We start from the raw sequence: 23242 nt of genomic DNA, 5'->3' as shown, positions 1-23242 counted from the left end.
CATAAGAGGCTTGTCACGTGTTTCTTGAGCAGGACACTTTAAATTGACAACCGTATGCAAATCTTCAGCATATGTTTTGAAATTCAAATTTTTTTCCATCATTATATACTGTTAAAAGTGACTATATGGGAAGCTTAAAGCCTTAGTTTTGCCGATTTCACTATAATATGCACAAGAAACAGTGTCTGATTGATCCAAGTTGTAATGTAAATCAAATAAACATCTTAAAACATTTTATTGTTATTATTTTAGACCAGGTTTTCTCATTTTATGTAGTGTTATATCTAAAAGAGCACTTTTAAATAAGTTATTTAAAGGTCACCTTCCGTCGTTTTTTCTTTCATTTTAACATGTCTAGTTGTGGTCTCTAGTATGAATGAATGACATGTGAGCCGTTTTTGTTAAAAAAAAGTGCTCAGGTGTCTCTGTATAGCTCTTTTTTAATGGACTGTTTTAGGGGTGTGTCCAAAATGACCGGATTCCAGCTTTGCTCATGAATATTCATACATGCAAACAGCATGCAAATATCTCTCCTCTGATTGGCTAGGAGCACTGCGACGCCCCTCCACCGCTCTGCCGCTCACTGCCTCCCACCTCCTAACTGATGAGCGGTGATGTTGCGTCGCTTCAGCTCCGCCTCTGGGAGTTTCTCGAGCCAAGGTGGGCTGGTCTGTGAGTTTCTGCCTACGTATGCAGAAAGATAATTCAAAATTCACCCGTTTTTCGGAGGGGGGGAGGGGGGATTTCTTTGCTTAGCTCCTGCAGACAATGGGGGCTGCAAAACAGTTTAATGTGCAGGTGTACACATTCAACTCGGAGAGACCTACTGTATTCCACAAAAAACTAGAAAAATCGGATTTTCGCGGAAGGTGACCTTTAAAGAAGGCGAGACATACATCGTTAAAAATGCTTCTATTAAGGAAGAACCGCCTTAACCGCCAAAAATGCTTCTTGCACAGGGTTCAGGTTTCTTCCACCTGCACTGAGTGTGTCTGAGGACTGAGGTCAAGCTGGACATGGAGACCATTTACCCACCAACAGAGGTCACTACCCTGTAAGATGCAAAGCTTTTCACTGGGAAAAACAAACGTAATAAAAAATAAATAAAAAAATAATAACAACAATATCACGTGGTGCTCCGGGATTTGAACCCCCGCGAGCCGTGAGAAGGGGCTGAATGCGCTGGATAATCTTACTGCGCCACCATGGCATGTGTGACCGTGCCAGCCCTTAGAACAGAGTAGGACGAGTAGGTGAGAAATGAGACCAAAGAAAGTCCAAACAAACAAAATTATAAGTAAACAGCCTACTGGGAAATAGTAAAGAGTGGTGGGGGTTTATACGAGGGAGAACATCTCTGGTCTTGTATTTATTTTTATTTCTCTCTTTTATTTATTTATTTATTAGTTTTTTCTCTCTCACTCAGAGAAGGGAGTGGAGAGGAAAAGACAGCAAGGACAGAAAGATATAGGGTGGCTACAGACCACTGGAAAAAAGGGGAAAGGCACAGAGGACAACAGGCTTCTCAGGGAAGAGATAAACAGAAACACAGTGGACTGCTCTGGAGGAACAGGTCCAGCCTTCACTGTGTGTTCTTTTCTTTTCTTTTCAACAAACTGGCATGATCTCACTCTCAACATGAGGGTTAAGAGTCTGGGCTGGGGTGCATCTGAGCCCAGCTTTTAAAGCTTGCACACAGCTGTCATCAATCGACCCTGATTATTGCCAGAGGTGTAGCGTGGCCTCCCCCTAGTGGTCGGAGGGCCGTGGTCCGGGCAAGTCCTGACATTAAGCCTAGTCTTGGACTACGCAGCATTTAGAATTAAGGTTTTTCATTAAAATGAATATGTAGTCTAGGACTAGGTTTGATCCCTGTCTACATTTTTAGTGTAAAGTAAATATTTTGCTGAATCTTGACTGACTGTAAAAAGGTAACATGTTTTGTGAGTGTTTTTTCTTTCTCTCTCTCTTTAGGTGAGCTCTATCTGAACCGTTGTCTCTGGAGAGGACATTTCTCTGAGGGATGTCACCATTGAGGATGAGGGGTCTCTGTGGTCATTTCTCCCTGGATGGAGGCAGACACTCTTCCACCAAAGAACCTCCTGAAAAAGTTTGCAGGAGCTTCCTTTGAACAGGAGCCCACTGCTACTGCAATTCTCAAAAAAGAAGAGGGATCCTTGCTGGACATTTATAAGAATTAACAAAGCTGCGTCTTTGTTTCTCCTGTGATGGTTAACAGTTGTTCAGTGTTCAGGTTATGTAACCATTGCAGGAGATGCCACTGTGTTGTAAAAAAAATTAGAACAATGGTTATTCAAGGGTTCTTTAAATAAAACGTGTGTGTGTGTATATATATATATATATATATATATATATATATATATATATATATATATATATATATATATATATATATATATATATATATGGTCAGAAAGGGCAGGAAACATGCTGGACAGGACCTCAACCCATAACAGGCTCACTCTTTTATTATTGGTTCATTTTTTGAATATTTTTTTGATTTAAAGCTTTGCTATGAGATGCCAGTTAATCCATGTTTACTGTTCACATTGAAAACAATAAAGAATGTTTGCTTGTGTTGTAGAAAAGAAAATGAAAGGTGGGCTACCCCCACCTTTCGTCCGGGGTACAACTCCCCTGCGTGTTCGTTTGATAGAGAGAGTCAGACAGTGGAGTGAAGTTGAAAGCAAACCAAGTATTTATTACAAACTGAATATTCAGGAGAACCAACACATGAAAGACCGTCTAACAGCCGTCCCAGCATAAGTTCTGACCCCCCTCTAATCTGACTCCTTGTTTATACCCAAAGATGACGTAAAGCCTGTTGCTGAGGCGTTGTTAAAATCATCTCATGTTAGCATGCACGTGTTAGTACTGAAGTTTCACGTGTCTGACTGGACCACTAGTGTTTGACCTTGACTGTATTCTTCCAGAATGGAACCTCATGGCACTATCTGTGTGTGTGTGTCACCCCCCGCTTTGAAGCAGAGGTTTTTTAGGGAGGCACTCACTCACCAAAAGGCTGCTTTGATCTAATAGCCTTTTTTGTAGCAATTTAGCCCCGTACCAGTCGAATTGATGACCGTTAGTTAGGGTCATGCAGTAAAACAAAATACTTCAAGCCTGAGCTACATCTCATATGTTATATGTTTAATGTGTTAGTAAATGTATCATGTGGGTTAATTTGTCATATAATAGATTCTGTGTTAGTCACATGCCTGATAAAGAATATATTGTGATTATTGGTTAATCTTTTATATACATGCGTGTAAAATACACTGTGAGTAATACAAATGATCAAATACGATGTGAGTATTGGTTATGCATATAGAATACAAGGTTTCACACAATGATTATGTAATTACAGATACTAAGATAAGTAATCATAATTGAAAGATATTTGTCAATACACTCAAGGTAAAATAAACAGTTACTCTTTACTTGGTTCCTCCGTCTTTTCATCATTACCATCACCAGTATTATAGAATGAATATTGTACCACTTTACTTTAAGGTCCACAAACATCATGAACTCATGAAGAATTGATACTTAATTAACGCTGAATATTTTTGTTATATGAGGTGTTGGCGGATCCTTTGGTTCTTACCTTGTACGAGACATGCTTACTTCATGTATATTCATAATGACAGATGATGTATTATGTGCATGAATTAATGATAACTCACTCATAAAATACTGCATAAATTCATGCCACTTTCACAACAAATTCGTTTAAAACTAATATTTGCAACACTGTGTATGTAATAAATGCTAAAGTTGTACCAGATGAACTTCGCCCTCACTGTTATTGGTAAACTTCAAGTGATGCCCCAACTTGTTTTTGTCATCCTATTAACAAATAAACTCTTAAACAATTCATTCTTTATTTTACAAATAATTAGTTTAATACTGAAATCTGCATATGAATTTCGAATATTTTACAGGTGTGAAGTACCCTTCTATACAGAAATCAGGATGGTCCATTGTGATGTCAGAGAGTGATTTTACAGGGAGGAGCTGTGAATGACCTCAATTTATGGAAAGCTTTCAGAATACATAAATAGTAAGACTTTAGACAAGGTGAGCAACAAACAAGATTTGCTGCAGTACGATCTCCTTTTCAAGAATCTGCAGGACATCAAGGTAAATGCAAAGAAAATGCAATTATAATATTTTAAATGAAATTTAGATAAAACATAATTCTACCAGAATCAATGTCACAACAGCACTGATCTGTCCATAGTAATTAGTAAGTGCTGTTTGTTGGAGTTGTACAGGAGCAATCAGAGAATCTCTATAGAGGAAAAAACTCACTTTAGAATCTGCTCTGAATCACAAGCCACTTGACAGTCTGAAATGTCTAAAAACCTATAAACATTTTTTATTCTAAAAAGTATCAAACGTTTATAAATTATTTTAGCAAAATAAAAATTTATAAATGTTTGATACTTCATAGAATAAAAAAATTACTAATTTCCTCCCACAACTATAACTGTTTCTTCACAGCAGAGATAATTATTAAAACTTTTTAAACTGCAGTTTTAATCATTTAAATGAGCGCTGTGTGTCCAGCATCCGTAGCAGTAATGCTAGTAAATCTACTGAATAAAAAACATTAGTTTTAGAAAATAGAAATATATGGGTAAATTTTCTTTCCTTTTTTAGTGAAATACTTTGTTCTACTTTGTAAAATTAAAGGAAAACCCCAGAGAAGTAGTTATACAGTGTTTTAAATGAGAGTTTTAGCTGTTTGGCTCCATTCAGCTCCATGCATTGAGGACTCCCTCGCGGGCTCCCTCTAGCGGTGATGGGGTAGTTTCTCTCTCTCTTGTTGGAGGTTGTTTGATGTGTTGTAACAGTAAAAAGGTCATTATTTTTCTGTGATTTTATGTTGAACTACAATTCTCTGCATCAACAAGAGAACTGCGTGTTTTTATTAATTGTCCCTCCGTGCCCCCCGTAGCTCCAGAGGAGCTTAACACTCCTTCGATATTAGTGATGTACTCCTCTATGCAGTTGCTGTGTCCTTTTAACAAACTGTTCTTGTTAATAAACATCCCTCTTCAGCCCTTTTTTCTAAATCGTTCGTGGTTAAACGTGGTAATAGCTGAAGATATGTGCTCCACACCATTGTTGAGTGTGGACTTACTTCTACCTCCTCCCATCACAGGCTCACTTTCAATTAGAAATGGCAGTCGTGTGAAAAGAGCCTGTAGGCCTTTTTATAGTTGTTATAGTTATAGTTGTTTCATTTTGAATTTGGTGACATGTTGTGTATTTCCATATTTGGGGTTCCATGTCTGAACTGTTTTTGTAAATGGCAAAAATGATCTGGCTTTTCAACAACTCACCTATATCACATTCTGTGTTAAATACACATGTTTAGGATTCTGTACATTTTAATCTGTGTACTTTTTCCTCCTAAACATCACTGGACCCTCTGAATTACGAGATCGTTTAAGTGTAGTAATTAGAATATTGCTGGTGTTTAGCTAATGCTACAGTGCACTGAACTGACCTCACAGCACAGCAGTACAGAGTGTGATGGGACTATCAGAGATATGACACTGGCTGTAGAGCTCCGGTCAGATCACGATTTGGATTATTCTTCTTCACAGAGGATCATTCAAAGTATCTCAATATCTTCAAATCAAATCAAAGTATTTAAACATGTGAAAACTTTTTCAGTCTGGTGATGTAGAGCAGTGTAGTCTGTGTTATGCTGTCCGTACAACTACATGACTACAGTACTTTTAACAGACTAAAGTCTGACTTTTCCCATCTAAAGACAAATCACAGACTTTTTACACAAATACTTTTTTTTTCTCACTATATTCAAAGGATTTTGATCTACATATACCAAAAAAAAACATGTCTTGAACTCAGGTGTGCCCATCAATGTTGGCCTGAAGCTAATGTGGTGGAAAATAATGAACTGTTATCAGGAGTTGTAAAAAAAAAATCAGGTTTGGTTAATATGTATGAGATCTTTTATAAATTAGTGTAAAGGAAAAAGCTTTGGACAGCATTGGTCACGTTATCAATGTAGAATGAATCAAGCATAGGCACTGTGATTCAAAGTAATGCGTGTTGTTTTTTCGGCACATGTGTTACGACCTGGTCTAGGTCAGCCTGTAACATAGAAAAAAGAGCCCCCCATGCCCTCCTGGTTCCCCAACCACACATACTCCTGTTAGTCAAAAGGTTTAGTTTATTTAACAAATTGTAAAGAATACAAGGCTTAGGTCAAAGGGGAGGCAACAATTAGGGATGAAATAAAAAATTATAAACAAAACAAAACTAATTTAAAGATTAAGAAAACTAACTTACCTAACAAAGAAAAGAAAAAGAAATACAAATCTCTAACCTAACTCCCTAATTAAACAAACCAAGAGAACCACTGAGAGACCAGACACAACAGTGTTCACACCAAAGAACATGGTTTTACCATCAGCTTAGTTCTAACACTTTAACCGGCTACAAACTTTGCATAGACCATGCGGCAGGAAACCAGGAACACACAGGAGCCATGTTGGAAGCCAAGCACCACCCTCGCACTTCCTGTTCCTTTTTATGGTTGGTTCCCCCTGGTGGTGACCAACCAGTTTGGTTAAATGGCATCATGCAGTAACCTGCAGTAGGAAGGCACACTCAAACAGAAAGAAAAAAACAATAATCAGCAATTATGACCTATAGGGTTGTAACACATGCCTCAAAGCTTAAGATTTAGGGGTAACCTCACTATTTCTTTCTTTCTTTCTTTAAGTTCTCAGTGTCTAGTGAGACCAGATAAGAATCAAGAGTGTCTGAACAGTGGGCAGTCCTCATAAAGGCACTAAACAGGTGGCTAGAGGACCACCAGCACCCTTTTATGGTAATATGAAGATGTCCCAGTAGTTTTGTCTGTATAGTGTAACTGATTTAGGCAGTTCTCTTCAGTTTATTGACCTGCTTTTTATCATTCAATGCCATTTTCTTTGTGTTTTTCGGAAATGAAAATGTTCTCCTAAAATTCCTCACCAACAAACAGGATATTTATCAAAGAGCAATGTTAAACTGCTGAAAGAGGTGAAGCACAAGCCGTCCTGAAGAATCTCCAGAACACGCAGAAATTGTTTGATACATTTAACATACAAATAAAGCCAAGTCCTGACATGGAGAAACATCAGCACTCTGTCAAGGGTGATCTCAAAAAACACCAGCGCATTCACACAGGAGAGAAACCGTATCACTGCTCAGACTGTGGGAAGAGTTTTAATCAAGGGGGTCATCTCCAAATACACCAGCGCATTCACACAGGAGAAAAAACATATCACTGCTCAGACTGTGGGAAGAGATTTATTGAACAGAGTACTCTCAAACGACACCAGCGTATTCACACAGGAGAGAAACCGTATTACTGCTCAGACTGTGGGAAGAGTTTTAATAGACTGGGGACTCTAAAACTGCATCAGCGCATTCACACAGGAGAGAAACCGTATCACTGCTTCGAGTGTGGGACGAGTTTTACTGTACAGAGTAATCTCAAAATACACCAGCGCATTCACACAGGAGAGAAACCGTATTACTGCTCAGACTGTGGAAAGAGTTTTACTCAACAGAGTCATCTAAAACTGCACCAGCGCATTCACACAGGAGAGAAACCGTATTACTGCTCAGACTGTGGGAAAAGTTTTAATCAACAGAGTACTTTCCAAATACATCAGCGCATTCACACAGGAGAGAAACCGTATTACTGCTCAGACTGTGGGAGGAATTTTAATCATCAGAGTAATCTCAGAAACCACCAGCGCATTCACACAGGAGAGAAACCGCATCATTGCTCAGACTGTGGGAAGAGTTTCACTACACAGAGTAAACTCAAAAATCACCAGCGCATTCACACAGGGGAGAAACCATATTACTGCTCAGACTGTGGGAAGTGTTTTACTACCCAGAGTGAACTCAAAAAACACCAGCGCATTCACACAGGAGAGAAACCGTATCACTGCTCAGACTGTGGAAAGAGTTTTACTAAACAGAGTGATCTCAAACGACACCAGCGAATTCACACAGGAGAGAAAACTATCCCACATTTGTCCCACAGCAATTAAAAGTGCAAATCGTAAATCTTTCAGACAGAATACCTTATTCTACATAAATGTTTCACTTTGTCACTTGGGACACGTTCCACAAGAAACAAACATGAACTGAATTTAACAATGGATTTTACAGGTTCAGCAAAATTAAACTTACCCAGGAATGAGGTTTAATGAATTCCATGTCATGTTTTCTCGTGTGTTTGATATTCCAGGACATTCTTTGTGAGACAGAGCTCAGTTCTGAAGAAGGGGAGGTAATTTGGGTTTGAGCGAGGGCACTGCCAGTGTTTGGACCAGATATTGGACCAGATATTAGATTAGCATAACTTAGTCTTTAAAATTTAAATGTCATAGTTGTTAGGAGTAGAGTAGGATTCGTAGATTGCAACTAAACTTTTAGGCCCATCTGTATGAAAGAAGAAATGAAAACAGCACCTGAGGAACTCCAGAGAGAGGGCTCCCAAAAGTGAGATCCAGAGCCACAGAGAGACAACACTGTGCTGGGTACTGCCGTGTGGACCGGAAGAGCATCTAGACTCTGCAGAGAGGCCAACAAATTCCTTTCCAACCGTTAAATAAAACGCTTCAGTCGTAGTTCCCATACTGAAATCAACCCACTCCAGGTTTGTGTAGCGCAGTAAGGTTGCAGGCTCATTCACTCCCTCTGCTGCTGTTCTCGTTTGTCTATGTCTGATTAAAAATCTGTTAGCATAGAGGGATATAGATGGATATTTGGTTGTTGTATTACTCAAGTTTTATACTCTCTTATCTTATCCTTATTAAGGTTTTTTAAGCTCCACATTTACTAAGAATATCCAAATCATGTAGTTTCTTAATTGTTTTTATCCACTACAAACTATTATCTTTCTATTGCTTCACATCTATGTTTACTCATCTGGGTGTTTTAATAAACAGCTTTTTTATTGCAGATCTGCATCTCATTGTGTTTTTTCAACATATGTTTTACATGAAACCTATAGGCCTGAGATTGTCTTATGTTATTATTTGTTAAATACTCAAAGGTGGCCAACGGAGAAATCCAGTGTGAAATGGATTTGTGTTGAAGTGAAACATAATAGTCCATTTAAGATTGAAATAGAGAAAAAGGTTTTTTTATTATTGGTTCTGGCATTTGCTATTTTACTAACCAAATGTATAAACAAAGCATTTCCTGTTTTACTGACTATTATTATTGGTAACTTGCTTAGCTAAATATCCAAATACAGCATTTGCTGTTTAACTGACCATTATTATTGGTAGCTAGCCTAGCTAAATGTACAAACAAAGCAGTTGCTTTTTTACTGACCAATGTAATGTTTCAGCACTAGTAACAGTGTTTCAAGTCCGGTAAATTTGTTTTATTTCTTGCAATTTTTTTTCTTGTAATTTCTGTTCTCTTTCAAGCATTCATTCGGTATCTCACTATGGGATACACCCCTCTTGCATATTTCTCATGTAGCCCTGGGTAAAAAATTTAAAACTCCCTAGTTCTAAAATAGATACACTAATAAATACAGTAATAATTAAAGTCTTATAAATGCATAGTGATGGTTTAAAAGAGTACTAAACATGTTCAAAATAGTCATTGTGTTTGTGTAAATAGTTTAAAAAGAAAAGCAGTACAGAGTACATATTTCATTTATTTTCTGTGTTAATGCAGGAAGGTTAGCTAAAAGTGATTAAGGGATCTACTCAGGGATTAGTGCACAGGTGAAGGGTGGAGTAGAGGATTGGAACAGGCCCGCCCACGGGACGAGAGAGAACAGCGGAGATGCGGGAGTAGCAGCGCGGTAGAGGCGAGGAGGAAAAAGTTCCTCACAGGCTGAACTAAATTCACTAATAATCAGTATTAATTAAACTAACCGGTAATTTTAAGGACACTGAAGTCCATACTGAGAGTGTGCTGGTGGATGAAGCTGGGATAATCTCTCTATAAGTAAAGTTCTGTTAGCACTGTTAGCTTAGCCAGCTCGGCTAGCTGTGTTTAGCCTCGTGTATTAGCTGCTCTGCGCTAGCCGTGAACTCTCCGCTGCAGCGCCGCTCCGACAGACTGTTCCCCGGACTGACTCGCGCTCTCTCCGCCTCCACTGAACACCAGGACCGCTAACACTGCTAACCAGAGAGCGCTCTGAGTCCCCGCGTGGATCAGAGTTCCTCTGAGGGAAAACGCTCCGTGCTGCAGGACCCCGCGCTCTGCTCCCGCTCATATTCACTGAATCTGAGGTAAATCTGAAACTCTTATTTCTGCTCGTTAGAGTAAAGTGGACATTAAGCTCCGAACCAGACCTGCACCGTTTAGTTCTGTTAATTTCATCTATAATTCTGTTCTTTATGAGTGTATTCTTTAGAGTGGGCCCTCATATTTAATTTAAGATGGTATTTTATTTTACAAACTTTAAAAGGTCAATTTCTGATTAAGGGTTTAAATATATAACTGACAGTGTAGTTCTAAAAGTAAGAAAAATGGGGTAACTTATATTAACGTAAAATCAATCCTACAGCAAAAATCTAATCCTAAAACATAAGCCTGAGCAATAATAATCATGAAAATAATTGGTTATTTAAATAATTAATAATAATTTAAATAATTTGGGTAATGTTTAAAATATAACTTCATTTGTGTCTTATATTTACTTATGGGTATTTACACACTATATTTGTACTATTGCATCTAAAAAAGGTACTAAACTGCTCTGTCTTGGAAAGATATAACTCTATTGTTGATGGAAGCCTGCTATTTATGTATTTTTTGTTAAAAGTACTAAAAAGGACACTCGATTCTTAGCCTTATTTGCCCTACCGTTTTGATACACTCAGTAAACTACTGGCTATTTTTATATACCTGTGTGATAGTCCTTTTATTGTGTTTTATATTTTCTATTGTTTTATTTAGTTTCTACAAACATAGAGAAGGGAAAGAATAGATAAATAACAAAAGAAAAGAAAGAAACTAAAAAGAAATGTGGAAAAATAGCTAAAACAAACCAGCATTAAAAACTAAAAGGTTAACATAAAAATAAAGAAACTGAAAACATACCAAAGATCATAAAGATCACCTTGAAGGTGGTTTAGTGACACCAGCTGAGCTTTAGAGTTTCCTGTAGTGAATTCCAGCTTGCTGGTTCACTGTAATGAGAAGCAGATTTTCCCAGTTCAGTTAAAACTTTCGATGATCCAGTTACTGGAGTGAGTCTGGTAGGTTGTGTTATTTTTAATAAGTTTTTGTGAGATGTTTTGAAGGATGGCATATAGTGAGGAAGTTCTTTTTAAAACGAAAATAAACCAGTGTGTTCCTGGTGCACAGCAAGAGAAGACCATCCAACTTTTTTATAGAGTGAACAGTGATGTGTACCAGTAATGAATCTTAGCGCCGCATGATACACAAAATCTAGTGGTTTGAGTGTAGTTGCTGACACATGTCTGGTCACATCACCATAATCTAGCTTAGATAAAAACGTTGCTTCCACAAAATTTTTTTTCTTGTGTGCATTGGAAAGCATGATTTATTTCTATATAGGAAGCCGAGTTTTTGCCTTAGCTTACCTGAAAGCTTGTTAATATGGTGCTTAAAAGTAAATTTGTCATCTAGCCATATGCCAAGGTGCTTATATTCATTAACTCTTTCCACATTAGAACCCTTTAAAGTTGTAGTTTTAAGAGTATAGTTGTAAAGGTGCACGGTGTAGTCCACCTTGGCTGTGGGTGGAGATTAGGGGTGTCACGATTCTCTAAATCCTCGATTCGATTTCATTTTCGATTTGAGGGTCACGATTCGATTCGATTCTCGATTTTCTTGTTTTTTTTTCTTGTTATTATTTTATGCCTCATAAAATTTAAATAATATATTTATTATTATTATTATTATTATAAATATTATAAATATTATTATTATTATTTATTAAGATATATATGGTAATGCCATCTAGTGACTTTTTTTGGTAGCAACAGTGTGCACTATTAAAACAAGCAGTTTATCAGAGCTGTGTGTGGATGGCTGGTGAAACTGCTCATTACATGAAGCTGCAGTTCTTCATCCAACCACTAGCAGCAGCAGCACAAGCCCCGCTCTCTTCACTCAGTCACTACTTCAGTACAGCCCAGCCACGGGCTACAGAGCTCAGCCAGTCCGTTTTTACTGTTTCTGTAAACAAATAAAGGTTTTAACCCCACTAACCGGATAATACAGCTCACTACAGTTCATCTTTCAGCCCAAGCAGCTAACAGCAGCAGGTTAGAACAGCCGACACGGAGGCACTGCTCGGATTACATTATAAACAGGTCAGTTAGCGCGCTGCTAACCTCAGGATGTTTATAACTACGGAGTTTAGTGGACACACCACGGCCGCCAGGTAAGTCTTTTAAAGGCTACTGAAGACTATTAAAGGCTATTAGAGTGTAACCCCTGGCTCCCAGGGGTTACAAGAGGTTATTGAAAGCATTATTGGGGGGCAGAAATCAGTACAGGCTGGTTAGATAAGTGATGTGGGTATTGTCTTATAAATATTTACACATAACTTATATCTCTCCTGAAAAGCTTTTATTTTAGTCAGAAACACGCTTGTGTTTACTTTATCTGAGAGAAAGATGTTTTTTTAATTCAATGGAAAGCAACAGGTGTAGTCAATTATAAGTTTAGGATTTTTAATCCACCTCACTGTGATCTATAGTCAGTGTTCTCAAGTCACACTGACACGCATTTCAGCGAGTTCACACGCTCTCACCTGCGCGCACCCACCCCTCCGTTAGATACAGATACAAAACCTGCGCGCCCAACCCCCGCCCCCCCTCCCCCGTTGGACAGATAAAAACAGTGATCACACTCCCGCCGACTGCGCTCATGCAGCGGCTCTCTCTATTTGAATGAATAGGATGCGCTGTGTTGGTGCCGCGCCATTTGCGTAGCGCGCTGCGCTATTTGCGTAGCGCGCGCGGGAGGGATCGTCGATCCTCTTTTTGACTTCGATACTCGAGATCGTGACCTCATTTCGATTCGATTTCGATAAAATATCGAGATCGTGAAACACCCCTAGTGGAGATACAACCTATCTTATACAAATGTTCTAGACAAACCTGCATCAGCTGGTCCTCAAACAACACTAGCCCTGTGGCGTAAGCAATAAAGCAACTTCAGTACTTTATTGAAGACAAAACATAACCTAAATTAAAATAAAAACATGCGCCGTAACAAATGGAAATCAAAAATTAGTTCACAGAGCGATAGGGTAAAGTTTACATGTACAATCATTTTATGTACAATATATGTCAAAAGTGATCCGACTGAACCATGTTTCTTTGATATATATTTGGAACAAGTTCATCATTAATATTGTTCTATTCCAAGAATGCAGTAAATATATTCATTTTATTTCTCTTTTTTTGTTTGTTAATAAATGATCCATCAGGCTTACACACATGGATCAGACACATGCATTTCACAGCTCAGCACAGCTCCCGTTGTGAAGTATTTTCTCAACAGTTCCAACATAGTTCTACTTTTTATATATTCGGTACATAAAATAACTGTACATAATATTTGAATAGGTTTAGGTTACTTAGGTTTAAGTGAGCACATTATTGTCAGAGAGTTACAGGTAATTATTATTAGCTAGCTAGCTGTTGACATTCTATTTTTTTTTTTTTTCGATTTTTTTTTTTTTTAATTTTTGCTAAATAACCTGCCAATGAACTTAGCTTATGCAGCTTTAATTAAAATAGTTAAACAACTACAGTAGACTGCAGGCCAAATATAATAGAATATGTGAACAGCTGGCTAGATAATAATAATAATCACTTGTAACTGTGTAACATTATGTTAAAGATGATTGGTTGAAACTCTGCATCTGTGTTGTCTGGATTTGGGTCCACCTATTTAGTAAAACTGAAATTCTCACAGTATGATTGTGTGCAAAATGAGAAACAGTTTGCAAATATGAATTAAGTATTTGCCCTCACTCACTACTGAAGTAATACACTTGTAATATTCAATCATGAAAGACAGAAAACAAAGAAAAAAATCAGCCAGCATGAATTAATCTGGGAAATTAATGAGGGTGATTTCTGACCCATGTGGCCCTATGATAAATCCAGCGCAAATTGCAACATTGCACCAACATCGTTAAAATAGTGTCAGAGTTTGGGTGTGGTGGTCTGGAAGGGAGTTGTGTTCAGGTAAAATCTGGCATGTTGCTATCTTAACAGCAGAAAATACAGGTGAGCCACTGACCGATTTAAACCCTGACAACAATCCGTACCTATCTTAGCTACTTGTGCTCAACAATAAACAGAAATACAATAAAATATCATTGGTGTTTTTGTAAATGACCTGCTCGTGCTACTCTTAAAATAAATAATTAACACGCTGATTGGTTTAGTCCACCCATGATTAATTAAAATAATCAGTACATGCTTTTTGCCGTTTCAAGCCAGCAATTGCTATCTTACACCCGTGAAGTCTATTTATATGAGCAAAATGTATTACATTTTAATGCAAAGTGTATTAACACAGCTAACGTTTGTTACCCATTAGTTTATTAGAGTGTAAAAAGCAGTGAAGGAACTTAGCTAATGATGACCAATTGTACAGATCCCTTTTACACCTTAAACATCGCTAACTCTGAGAGATATCAGACAAGCTAACCTAACCTAGCAGCAAACAGAACAGCTTTACCTGCCTTCAGAAATTTGAACAAGCTCACCTCTCTAAATATCTTGGTGAGGAGACTCCATGCCTCATATTTAGGGAATGCTGAGCTGTGAGGCAGTTCAGCGTGCTGCCTGATCACGTGCTGCGCCTGTTCGCAGCGCTACTTAAAAGAGAAATAGAAAATAAAGTTTATCGAATTCTATCGTCTGGCTTATTATCGTTATCCTGATATATATTTTTCTCGATAACTATCGTTATCGTTTTAACGCCCAGCACTAACTGTTTCTAAAAGCAGAAAATCAATTTAGCACAATCTGTGTAAAAATGTAAAATTAAAAAAATAATTACCGTATTTTTCGGGCTATAAGGCGCACTTAAAATACTTATTTTTTCCCAAAAATCGTCATTGCGCCTTATAATGCAGTGCGCCTTGTGTATGGATTTTGCTTGTGTTTACTGACCTCGATTTTATGTGGTACACGGCGCTCTGTTGTGCAGAATTCCTCACCCACGCCAGAAAAAGATCCCCCTCTTGGGCTAGCGCGCGGTTACCTTTGACTGCCGTACTGCCTCTCGGCTGTGGCTCAGGGTAGCTAGTTTCCACTGTAGCTCCGTGGCCAGAACAAGGTGCCGGTAAACTTTCCTTTCCACCCGTTCTGGGGTAATAGCACAAACTGTTTCTTTTTAGCGCCCACTTCTAAGTAAAGTTAACCTCTTAACACGCGCTGGCCCACCGGCGGGCCAGAAATATTTAATATTTCATAACTGGCTGTGTTTCTGAATAGTTATGAACAGTTACAGGTTCAATATAGACATCCAATATACAATTTTAAAGCTTAGAATCTCTGCTTTTGAGCTATTTAGCCTATTTAGCGGAATATCCTTTCAGAAAATAAACATTTAGGGCGAAATATGCCTTGGTTATGATTTTAATAATTCATAACTCTCATATTTGCGTTTATTGTTCGTCCATATTTCATCGAATGCGGTCATGTCATACACCATTCGAACCGTCTGGCTCTCCGGATTCCAGAACTGTGCTTTTACTGTAGGATGTATGTTTCATGAATTAGAGCTGCGTCAGAGCGCATGTTTCCAGTAATAAAAGGCTCTCCTTTTGTCCTGGGGTAACCTCCGGTCACTGCCGCCACCCCCCGAACACACACCCGCGCTCAGCCACAGGTCCTACCTTCAAAACGCGTCCAGACTAAAGAGAATCCATCAATCCAGTCTCCTGTAATCCACAGTTATATCCAAACAGCGCTGGAAATCACTTCATCCAGAAATGAAACTTATTCAATCTTTATCTCTGTTTTAAAAACGTTTTATTCACCGAATTTGGCACAACACGCTATTATAGTCAGAAGCCTCGCGGAGTAATGCGGTACTTGCTGTGCTTCAACACAATATTATGGTCTGTCGGAGCGTTGCGGCTACCGTTGTCAGGAGCGTCGCGGAGTAATACGTACTTGCTGTGCTTCAACATAATATTATGGTCTGTCGGAGCGTTGCGGCTACCGTTGTCAGGAGCGTCGCGGAGTAATACGTACTTGCTGTGCTTCAACATAATATTATGGTCTGTCGGAGCGTTGCTGATATAAATAAAGTTTCATTTAGTGCGCCTTATAATCCAGTGCGCCTTTTGTATGGACTAACACTAAAAATAGACCGTTCACTCATCGTGCGCCTTATAATACGGTGCGCCTTATAGTCCGAAAAATACGGTAAGCATTTCGATCATGCTACAGTCACCAGTTCTGGCACCAGGCGCAACCTGTGCCTTTTCCCTGATTTAAGAGGAGCTAAAAAAAAATGAGGCTATGGCTATAAGGCTGGATACATGCTGCAGCGTGAGGTCAGCCCCATTTGCTGATCAGTATTGCTCACATCACAAGTTATTACTATACTCTCATAGTTCCCACCCATATTAATATTTAACGAATGTTTGCTCAAACTATAAAATGTTTAATAGTAACAAATCCTATAATATAGAACAAAATATTACACTAGTTTATTAAGCAAAATTTACATGAACTGTCTAAAAGCTCCATGAACTCAATCAGTTCTTACACATTTTTAAATGAATCAGAACTGTTTTCATAACCTTAAAATCTGTTCAGCAAATATCAAGCTTCAACAGGCCTAAACAAGAGTCACACTCATATACAGCTATCCTGACTGAGTGACATTAAGTTTTGCACATGTCCAGAAGTGTCCCCTCATCCTTTTTCTTCACAATTACTCCTGCAGTGGGTTCTTTCTCACAAAATACCCTGCAAATACCCTGCACTCATCAGCAAGTCTCTTAATGTTGCCTGAAGAGCTAAGTAAAGAAATTGGAGCCTGGCTAACTATTGTGTTTCAATCTACATTAAGTCTTGAATAAGCCTCCGATTTTTAAATATTCTCTTTGCTGACACGAGGCAGGACCACGTCATAGCCTTCAACTCCTCTGGAGTTTTCACTGTAAGTACTGTGAAGAAACTTATTTTACCTTTGATATATTGACAAATATCTTACAATTATGATTACTTATCTTAGTATCTATAATTACATAATCATTGTGTGAAACCTTGTATTTTATATGCATTAACCAATACTCACATTGTATTTGATCATTTTTATTACTCACAGTGTATTTTATACACATTTATATAGAAGATTAACCAATACTCACAATATATATTATTTACACATATAGATAAACATTGTGACTTGCGTAGCTCAGGCTTGAAGCATTTCGTTCACTGCATGACCCCAACTAACGGTCATCAACTCGACTGGCACACTCCGTACGAGACTAAATTTCTACAGAGGAGGCTTTTAGATCAAAGCGGCCTTCTGTGTGTGGGGGAACCTGCAGCGGCCTTCTGTGTGAGGGGGGTGATGCACACACACAGATAGTGCCACGATGTTCCATTCTGGAAGAACACAGTCAAGGCCAAACACTAGTGGTCCGGTCAGACACGTGAAACTTGAGTACTAACACGTGAAATTATGCATATTAACATGAGCTAATCGTTAGCAACGCCTCATCAGCAGGTTTCACGTCATTTGGGGTATAAAACATGGAGTCAGATCAGAGGGGGTCAGAACTTATACTGGGACGGCTGATAGACGGCCTTTCATGTGTGGGTTCTCCTGAATATTCAGTACTTTGTAATAAATACTTGGTTTGCTTTCAACTTCACTCCACCTGTCTGCGACTCTCTATCAAACGAACACGTAGGGGAGTTGTACCCCGGATGAGGGGTGGGTGTGGACCCATCTTTCATTTTCTTTTCTACAACAATTTGGTGACCCCGACCTCTGAACGAGTCTGGCAGAGGACAGCATCCGGCACTGATCCACTCACGGCCGAACTTAAAAAAACAGGTAAGCAGAGCCGGTTTAATCAAATTCTGCATATTGGCTATTTCAAATTTGAGTGGAGCAGCTGTCAGGCTGCTGTCCGGAGGGAGCAGGAAGCATACCAATGTATTTTACTCGTTATTTGTATTATATGTGAGTAGAGACAAGGGTCTCCTCAGGTTTTATATATAGGTGAGTAGAGACAAGGGTCTCCTCAGGAGTAGAGACAAGGGTCTCCTCTGGTTTTATGTGTGAGTAGAGACAAGGGTCTCCTCAGGAGTAGAGACAAGGGTCTCCTCTGGTTTTAAGGATTGGAAGCTGGCGTGTCCCCCCGGCTTCTGACGAGAAGTTCGGATAACGGCTAGGTGTAAGCCCACCTCGAGATTGATCCGCTCGTGAACAGGTTCAGAAAATAACAAAAATAAATAAAAAACAAATAAAATAAAATAAAACAAAATATAAAAATAAAAATGATAATAAACATAAAAAGTATAGAAGCAGATGCTGTTCCTGCTCTAGACATTTGGTAAAATTAGTAGGCGCTGTACCTACTATGTAGTACTAAGACAGAGTGCGTGAAACAGAAGTGTGTGCGTGTGTGTTGGAGTGTGTGTGAAACTGTGTGTGAGCGGGGCTCCTGCGAGCGGTGTGATTGGTTGAGTGTACGAAATCTTGTGTGACAACAAAATAGGAATGAATGAGTCCCACTGCAGGGGAGGAGTCCAAGGTGAAGTAGGTGGAGTTGGTCCAGCCTATTGGTTTTAGACTGAGAGGTTGGTTTTATTTGTGAATTAACGCTTGTGAGATATCATAGAAAATAGAACATCAGTTCAGTAGGGAAATAGAGTAATACACAGTGAAAATGAGGGACAGAGGTGAACAGGGGGAGAACACTTTTGTACGGGTATATATATATATATATATATATATATATATATATATATATATATATATATAAATAAAATATATAAGGCTATAGAAAACCTAACTATACTAGATAAGGATCTCTCTGTAAACGGATCAGTGCAGTAGATATTACTAATTGTCATAAATAATTAAATTTTTAACAGAGTACAGTGCGATGACATCTATTACAAAAGTAACTGATGTGACATAGAAATATTATATACCGTATTTTTCGGACTATAAGGCGCACCGTATTATAAGACGCACTATCAAAGAACGCCTATTTTCTGCTATTTTTCCATACATAGGGCGCATCGCATTATAAGGCGCGTTAAGTGACACTAGAAAGGGTGCCTATATCAAAGTGAACAGGGGTGGCGCCATGTTTCCCTTCCCCCACCGGGGGTGGTCTCTTGCCGGTGGAGCGTCTCAGTATACAAATCTAGCTCTTTCAAAGTCAAACGAGTGCTGGATATTAATCTACACAGATTCCTGTCCTGAAAACTGTTTATTTGGGTGAGTAACGTGCTTCAGTTTATTTACAGTAAGCTTAGATTTCCAGATGTCCACTAAGGCTTGCTGCACCAGCGTTAGCATAGCTATCCGCTAGCACGCTAGCTAGTCACCTAAACTAGTAAAGTTAACCCACACTTAAACGACAGCGTTACACTGAGTAATCCTGCGTGTTCTGGTAAGACAGTGAGATATTAGCTAGCGATTCGTCCCCCGTAGCTTGTTTTAACACGGTAAACAAGCAGATTACGGGCTGATAAAACTCACCTCTGAGAGAGTTAGCGCTTAGCATCTAGCTAATGCTAGCCAGGCAAAGCAGCACAGACTTACAGGCCGATAACTCACCTCTGAACGGTGAGCGCTTAGCGATTAGCATCTAACTCTAATAATACTGCTCCAGCAGTATTAAAAGTACTAAATTTAGAAAATACTGATCTCTGAACAGTGAAAAAGCTAGCTAGCTAAGCGGTTAGCATCTAGCTAATGCTATTGCTGCTCCAGCCTCGGAGCGGCACGGCTCTGCACGGAGTGTGTGTTTACTGCTCCTTACACCTGACGGGTAAAATTTAGATAATACTGATCTCTGAACAGTGAATAAGCTAGCTAATGCTATTTGCTGCTCCAGCCTCGGAGCTGCACGGCTCTGGACTCTGTATAGCACTGAAACTCTGTATAACGCTGCACGGAGTGTGTGTTTACTGCTCCTTACAACCTGACGAGTAAAATTTAGATAATACTGATCTCTGAACAGTGAATAAGCTAGCTAGCTTAGCGGTTAGCATCTAGCTAATGCTATTGCTGCTCCAGCCTCGGAGCTGCACGGCTCTGGACTCTGTATAGCACTGAAACTCTCTATAACGCTGCACGGAGTGTGTGTTTACTGCTCCTTACAACCTGACGAGTAAAATCCATACAAAAGGCGCACCGTATTATAAGACGCACTGTCAATTTTTGTGAAAATTAAAAGTTTTTAAGTGCGCCTTATAGTCCGAAAAATACGGTAATATAAATATGCATGCGTTATAAGACAGTTCTTATAAGACAGTTCTAAAAAGAGAATGTGAAAATGTGAACACCCAATCATGAGTAAAGTATACTTTAATGTAAGCGAGGTTGAGGAACTGTTAATATAAATAATTAAAGTTGTTTGGTAATGTCCAAGTGGTGTGTGACTGAATAGATAATTAGAGAATTTAGAGAATTTAATAAAGGGATTATGGGGTTGGTTAGCAAAAATAAAAAAAGAAAAGGGGGAGTCAGAATTATGGAAAATAATTAGCTTAATTTTGGGTATTGGACTATATCTTGGGGGCCCTAACCTAACAGGGACATATGTCTAACTCTATATTCTATAAGCAAATCTAATAATGAAAATAATGAAGGTGTGTGGCTGTGTTCGTTCCCTATTGCAGAAATACTAAGCCATTTGTGTAAGCCATTTTTGCAATGCTTTGTCAAAACCCAGCAGTACATTTTTTTACTATACAGTTCACTATTAATTATATTATATTATAATAATATTGTACAGAAGATGTATGCTAGAAATCCCAAAATATATTATGCAATGCAGTGCTGTTGTGTCAGATGTCCTCAGAGCAGGACAAATAAACATGGTTTATTATTTGATCTTTAAATAATCAGTTCAATAAATAGAAAATGCAACATAGTGAATAGTGAATGAATTAATGAGTGAGCCATTCCAAACACAGCTTTTTCTATCAGGTGATTTAGTTAGTTATCTTACTATTCGTTTCTTATTCAGACTGATCTCAGTTCAGTCCTAGCTGAATGAGACTTATATAAGACAGATTTCATATCTAATTTCTCTATGATCTCATGTCTCTCAGTATATGCTGATATTTTGATTCTCTTAAAAGCATGCTTACGTCTCAGATAACAATGAGGAAAGACCTTATTTATTTGCAAAGGAAACTCAGTATTGGATGTAATACAAGCATCAGTGAATTGGGTCTTTCTCATTTTAAATAAGGGGAAATACAATGTGTTTAAAAATGCAGCTCTCTGTTTTGCTTTACGGTATTAAATTAGACTAGAAAGAGATCTGGAAAACAGCATAAATTTAGTTTTCATGCTTATACAATGCAACCTATAAAACAAATGCATAATTTTCTGGCTGTAGCACGAACAAAATCAGCTAAGCAATATAAAATTGTTTCATCTGCATAATGGTAAAGTTTGCAATCTGAGAAGCAGAGCCAGCAATATAATTTATATATATATTAAATAAAACTGGACCAAACTTTAACCTTGTGGTACATCTGTGAGATACAGATGCCAAATCTGAATAATTATTCATTGACATGCACTCTTTTGGGTCTATTCCAGAGCAGTGGCATCAAAGCAAATAATTTAAGCTAAATTCAGTGGGAGAGAAAGGGTGATTCTGATGGTAATAAGGAAAATCTGTATACAATAATAACAAATAATAAACCATGGGTACTCGGTGCCTTGCACAGGCTTTCACGGTAAACACCAGAGTGTGAATTTATGACAGTGTGACATACCTGGGTTTGTGCTCCCTGCAGAAACACTACAGCACTGAATGTTGATAAAGCAGTGCTGCTACGCTGTGTGTGGCTCAGTGGGCTAGGCTGGTTAGCCAAAGACGGGTAAGATCCCAACATATTACACAGGGACAACCTAAGACAGGCACAGTCTCGATCTGACCACCACATGCATTTCAACAGAAAACGGAGAAAACATCGTGGAAGGGAAGCGCAGCCCAGGGGGAGAGTGAGTGGATGAATGAAGTGATGGGGTGTGTGTCAGTGGAGGCCTGGGCAGGGCAGACCGGCCCAATGGACAGTAAAGAGGGTGAAGCAATTTTGTGTTAAGTTCTCTGAAAACAGAAATTCTGTTTCAGAAAAAGGGGGAGAGGTAAATAGATGATCATTATTACCACCATTATTTGCCCAATAATTATTTTATAGATATAGAGCATTTTTAAACTTTTAGCTTGTTTATCTTTTTAAAGTTTGGTTTTAAAACAACCTCTATGCAGATGAGCAATTACTTTCAGCAATATTGTAACAGTCTTAACTTTAAGACACACTCAGTCCTAATTTAAAAGGAAGAAATAAGAAACTTAGAAATCACAAAATTGAACTTTCACTATTCAACATGTGAGCCACTTTTTGAGCAAGGGAAACAGTAAGTGAGATTTGATAAATTGTTTAAGGAAATAGATGTATTGTTGATAATTGTGAAAAGCAATCTGCTTGGCATTGTATATGCATAAATACATATTGAAAATATTGAAAAGCAAATGTAAAGCATTGTTCGGATTTACTTGGTATAATAACGTGGACAAAGCAAAGCATAACATCTGTGTTTATTAATATTGATGATATTATTGTTTGTAATGGAACGATTGATACAGAGAAATTTAATCACGTTCCACTTCTCCAAATTCTTAAAGCAAAATAAAATCAACTAAATCTAGAAATCAAGGCTTTATAAAAATCTTGGGAACTGAATAAAGTCAGAAACATATTTTCTTAATAAATAGCACACCGCAGAAAATTAAAGTGGCAGGTAAAATAATACAGCCACAAGCGGTGATGCTAAAGTTAAAGCAAGAGTAACCCAAGAAAGCCCAGTACATCAATATGGACCCATTCCTGACACAGAAGCCACATTATGTGTAGTTTGTGCAGAGTGTAAAACTTTGGGCCCTGATATTCTATCAATCAGTGTGGAGATGAAT

General features: G+C 38.4%; 2 protein-coding genes across 2 annotated transcripts in view; one reads left to right on the top strand and one right to left on the bottom strand.

Annotated features, from left to right (window-relative positions):
• LOC103028529 (NACHT, LRR and PYD domains-containing protein 3) overlaps nt 1-23242 on the bottom strand; it is a 383714-nt gene that overhangs the window by 341638 nt on the left and 18834 nt on the right. The gene's annotated exons all lie outside the window — the stretch shown is intronic.
• LOC125801391 (zinc finger protein 239-like) lies at nt 6998-8244 on the top strand. The gene has a single exon (XM_049478026.1). The coding sequence runs from the start codon at nt 7176-7178 to the stop codon at nt 8112-8114; it is 939 nt and encodes a 312-aa protein (XP_049333983.1). The 5' UTR covers nt 6998-7175; the 3' UTR covers nt 8115-8244.

Source organism: Astyanax mexicanus, chromosome 4 (assembly GCF_023375975.1).
Source record: "Astyanax mexicanus isolate ESR-SI-001 chromosome 4, AstMex3_surface, whole genome shotgun sequence".
Taxonomy (NCBI): domain Eukaryota; kingdom Metazoa; phylum Chordata; class Actinopteri; order Characiformes; family Acestrorhamphidae; genus Astyanax; species Astyanax mexicanus.
This window is presented reverse-complemented; position numbering and strand designations above follow the sequence as displayed.

Excerpts from the sequence above, each read along its gene's own strand:
- LOC125801391 (XM_049478026.1), top strand. The coding sequence starts at position 7,176 with ATGGAGAAACATCAGCACTCTGTCAAGGGTGATCTCAAAAAACACCAG.